The 4,211-nt window shown below is 49.2% G+C and overlaps 1 protein-coding gene across 1 annotated transcript; it reads right to left on the bottom strand.

Moving 5' to 3' along the window:
• Window positions 1-205: 205 nt before the first annotated feature.
• LOC119351891 lies at window positions 206-3,048 on the bottom strand. Its single transcript, XM_037618670.1, has 13 exons — window positions 2,821-3,048; window positions 2,527-2,702; window positions 2,283-2,396; window positions 2,133-2,201; window positions 2,002-2,058; window positions 1,866-1,919; window positions 1,722-1,784; window positions 1,554-1,616; window positions 1,322-1,474; window positions 1,074-1,226; window positions 914-994; window positions 736-797; window positions 206-596 (listed from the first exon to the last, which is right to left on the bottom strand). Exons 1-13 carry the CDS (start codon window positions 2,957-2,959, stop codon window positions 518-520), a joined length of 1,263 nt encoding a protein of 420 aa, XP_037474567.1. The 5' UTR covers window positions 2,960-3,048; the 3' UTR covers window positions 206-517.
• Window positions 3,049-4,211: the final 1,163 nt, after the last annotated feature.

Genomic DNA, 4,211 nt, shown 5'->3' with positions numbered 1-4,211 from the left:
CAAATGTGTTCTTTCTTATTGTTACAATGAAACAACAAAGCTGAATGTGAAACAAGTGTATTCTTTCTAATTGGTACGATGATGAAACATGATGATGCATCCTGAAACAAAAAGAAAATGAACTGAACATTTTAAAACAACATAATTTTTTACAACCATAAATGGTGGATCCACTCTCACCTCTTTACCCCACACAAGTAATTTCTACTTAACTTTTATGAATAATTTGCATTGCTTACCACGTGTGTCATGTGGTTAATCTCCATTTTATACACCGTGTACATACATATACATATCAACAGACAACAGCATGAACCGTAGAGTTCACTGGGAGCTACATACACGCGCATATGCTCAGCCGCTAAATCATAACTATCCCCTGCCTAGCGCCTATAATTTACACTGCTGCAGTAGCGTCTACGATTTCTGATCAGAGTTCTACACGAAGGAAGCTTCCGCCGTTCAGCATACATCACCAGGGGAGAAACAGCTCGTGGGTAACAGCGCCCCGTGCCCTCTACTCCTCGACCCTGCGCGCGTGCTTGCGGCTCGAAGATGTGCCTCCACCTCTGTCGGCTCTCGCCTGATTTTTTTTGCTGCAGACAAGCATACAGGAACAGGCAAAGTGCCGTGGATTATTCGGGGAAAGGGAAGTGAACAATGCATAACATGGATCCTTCTATGAATGATGAATAAATGAATGGTCTAACAACACGGATCATTTGATTAGTTTACCGGACAGTAGCCGAGAAGATCTTGCAGGCGTACAACATCGGCAGCGCAAACATGGCGGACGCCTGCGCACGACGAAGCGAATAGGTGTGAGTTCAGTAAGCATGGTGAAATTTGTGCTGTGGATTTTTTTGTTGTGATACCAACGGTGTTATGGAAACAGAGTACTTATTTTAGTTACCATCCACCACGCAAGTCTATAAGCTGAAAGTTGGTCCAGCAGCTCACTGTCCTCCAGGAAGCCACTGATTCCTTTCTGAACCTGCATTTCAACAGCGATTAATTTTTAGCCCAAAGTGTATACGGCCAGTGCCATGTTTTGAGGGAGAAAAAGGCTGCACCTGACTATGGTAGAAGCTCGTCGCCATAACGAGCTGCCTCCAAACAGACTTGACAGGCCTCGTGTAAGGTTCAACAGCCGCAACAGCCGAAAGGTGAGGTTCAGACGCTGCCGCGATCCGTGCGACGTGTGGCTCGGAGAACTTCCTGCATTCCTACTAGAGTGAAACCGTTCGTGTTCAGGATCAGACTTAGGTGGGTCAACCATGCATACAGTGAGATGAAATCGCTTGCTATGCATCAGCGTCACCTGCCAGTAGTGATCTGCAAACTCTTGAGACTTCACCATACATGGCTGGATGGCATCCTTGCATGCTCTGTAGGCTGTGGCCATCCTGGCAGCTACCGGCTTAGTGCTGTTCTTCAGTGAGTTGAAATGAAATTTGGCGACAGGCACCAGTTTCTTCATGAAGCAAGAGATGGCGTGTCAGAGTGTTTCACAAAGAGGTGAGGGGGAGTGTTGGTTCAGAACATTAGCCTACATTTTTTGTTGCCTGCAAGTGTGGCTCCACCAGTCTTTGTGCATGTGCCAACGTCTCAGCAACCTGTCAACTTGGCATTGTAAAACGGTGGTGGTTGCATTTAGAAATACTACTAGCAAGTAGCACTTGTACGATATTTAACTAAATATCCATATGAAACAAACAAACCTTCTCCAACAGAGCATCAAGCACAGGCTTCCCATGGAGATGCCATTTGGCAGATGCTAGTTCCTGCAAATGCAGCAAGTAAACCTAAATGGAAGTCTCGAAATCTACATAAAGTTCCATACTACTGGATAGATCCACCTATACCTGACAATGTACAGAGCGCGATGCGAACCAATACGGAAGCCACATGCCATGAACCTGAAAATGAGCCGTCATGCGTTAAGTTCTCTGCAGATCACTGACTTCTAAGCAAAAATATTGTACTTCTAGTTGCCCATACATTTGCCAACTCCTGAGCCTTCAATTTTGCTTGTCTTTGCACCCCAGACAGTTTATCCTGAACATGAAGCATATAATTAGCACGTTGAGGGTTCTTCTCAATTACTGTATTTTCCTTGCATGTGTACCAACTTTTGAATGCTGAAGATCTTGTTCCAGCTCCTCAATTTTCTTCCTCTGCTCAGCGTTTATCTTCTCAACCTGAATACGACACGAATCACATCAGAATTCTGCCAACAACCACCCACTATAACCTGTCCCGGCCAACATGACTGTACTTACACGATCCAACTTCTGACCAAGCTCAAGCAGGCTTTTCTCTGCTTCGCTAGCCCGGGTTTCCAACAACTCCCCTTTCTTAACCTGGTCTTCCAAATCACTGCCCAGCCTCTCAATCTGTTCTCCTTTTGTATCCTTCGTCAGTTCGGTTGCCATATGAATTTGGGATTGATTGCCACTGCAATATCGATCACTACCTAGCTACTTGCTGAAACTGGAGACTGGAATTAATGGTCCATTTCCTTACCTGCTTCTCGATCATCGCACTGTTGGTGCTCGCCTTCACCACGGATTCATCATCTGCCACATTCCTCACCTGCATAGCTTCTAGCCCGCCGACCAACGCCGCGATCTGCGCCGTCCTCTCCCTGACGACGCTCTCCAGCTGCGAGGTCTCCTCCTTCCTCCAGCCGACCTCGTCCTCTGAACCCAACCAGATAAACTCAACTGTCAATTCTTTCTTCGCCCAGCAAAGCAGGAACACACGAAACGATTACATTTCATATCTTGTGCTCAACAAATAAACCGGCAGGCAGCTGACCTAGCGACGCGACCTTGGACCTGAGCCTCTGAATCTCCTGCTGCTGCTCCTGCTCGTCGCCGCACAGCACCCGAGCAAAGCACGAGCAGAGGAGGATCGCGCCGGCGACCAGACACAGAGCCCGGCGATCTCCTGCCATGGGTCGACCTTGTCCTGTCGCGCCAATTCTCACGAATATTCAGGCAGGCTCGTTCGCGGCATGGGTCAGGGAGTATCTGTGTCGTAGTGTCGCGCTCTCAGCTCGCTCGCCGAACGCCGGGAGAAAGGTTTTAGCGGGAGCGCGCACGCGTCATCATGCCGCCCTGGTTTGCACGCGGGCGCTTCAGTTTTTGCGTATTTGGAGCTCGCGCGCGATTCCTGGTCGGGAGCGGAGGGATGTCTGACCGTCGAGACTGGGAAGGGCGGAGGCGCGAATAAGTGAAGGTGGGAGGTGGTGGTTTGAAGTGGGACCCGTTTGAGTGCGTGGCTGTGCACGTGGCGAAGCGGCCCCGCACACGTGGTCTTCGCGGCGCGGTCGGGTAGGCGTGGTGCGGGGACACGTTGGGGATGGCGCCATGCATCGGGGAGCTTCATCGTGTACCAGGTTCGGCAGCGGCTCTCCGTCCGCCCTTGGCCCTAGCCGAAGCTTTTACTTTATTCAACAAACAAAAACCAACAAAGATGGGATACAAATCGGGTTGGCCAAACCAGATCTGATGCCCCTGCCCCAGTGGCGGAGCCAGGAATTTGGTGTTGGATATTCATTGTAATTTTTTTTGCAATACAATGTAAATGTATACTAAATCACTAAGCTTCCTGGGGTAAAAAGCCCCAGGAGCGATTCCGCTAAATCTGCTCTTTCACACTTTTTTTTTTTGCACTGTGAAACTTCCTTTGGAGAGGATCGAACCGATTTGAGAAATCGTACTCTTCTCAATAACCCTGTACAAAAATTCATATGTAGGATAACTACCTATGTAATCTATTTGCTGCTCATGTGAGGTAGTTAGGATACTCCTAAGCGTCTATGTTAATTGTTGTTTGCAGGTTCAGGAGCATACTTTTCTAAGTCAATTTACTATTGCTGCTATACAGTCACAACCAACGAGGGGACGAGTGCGAGGCCGCGAGCAGAGTAGCCGAGAGAATGGGACTTGCGGATGGCTGGACGCCTGGAGGTGCTGCCGTGCTGGTGGCTGGTGCGGTTGTCGCTGCAGCGCCGACGCCGGCAGCGGCAGCTAGGTCGATCCTGCTGGTGAACGAGTTGAGGGCTGCGTGCCGTGGGCTCGACTTCGCGTGGCCTGTTGCCTGGGCTGGAGCCTGGAGAATGGATATGTATATCTGATTTTTTATCGGGCCAAATCATGGGTATTCCATGGAATGCCCAAGAATACCCCGGGCTCCGCCATTGC

The sequence above is a fragment of the Triticum dicoccoides genome, chromosome 2A, assembly GCF_002162155.2.
Source record: "Triticum dicoccoides isolate Atlit2015 ecotype Zavitan chromosome 2A, WEW_v2.0, whole genome shotgun sequence".
In the NCBI taxonomy this organism is placed as follows: Eukaryota; Viridiplantae; Streptophyta; class Magnoliopsida; order Poales; family Poaceae; genus Triticum; species Triticum dicoccoides.
The sequence above is the reverse complement of the archived record's forward strand: the minus strand, read 5'-3'. Positions and strand labels throughout refer to the sequence as shown.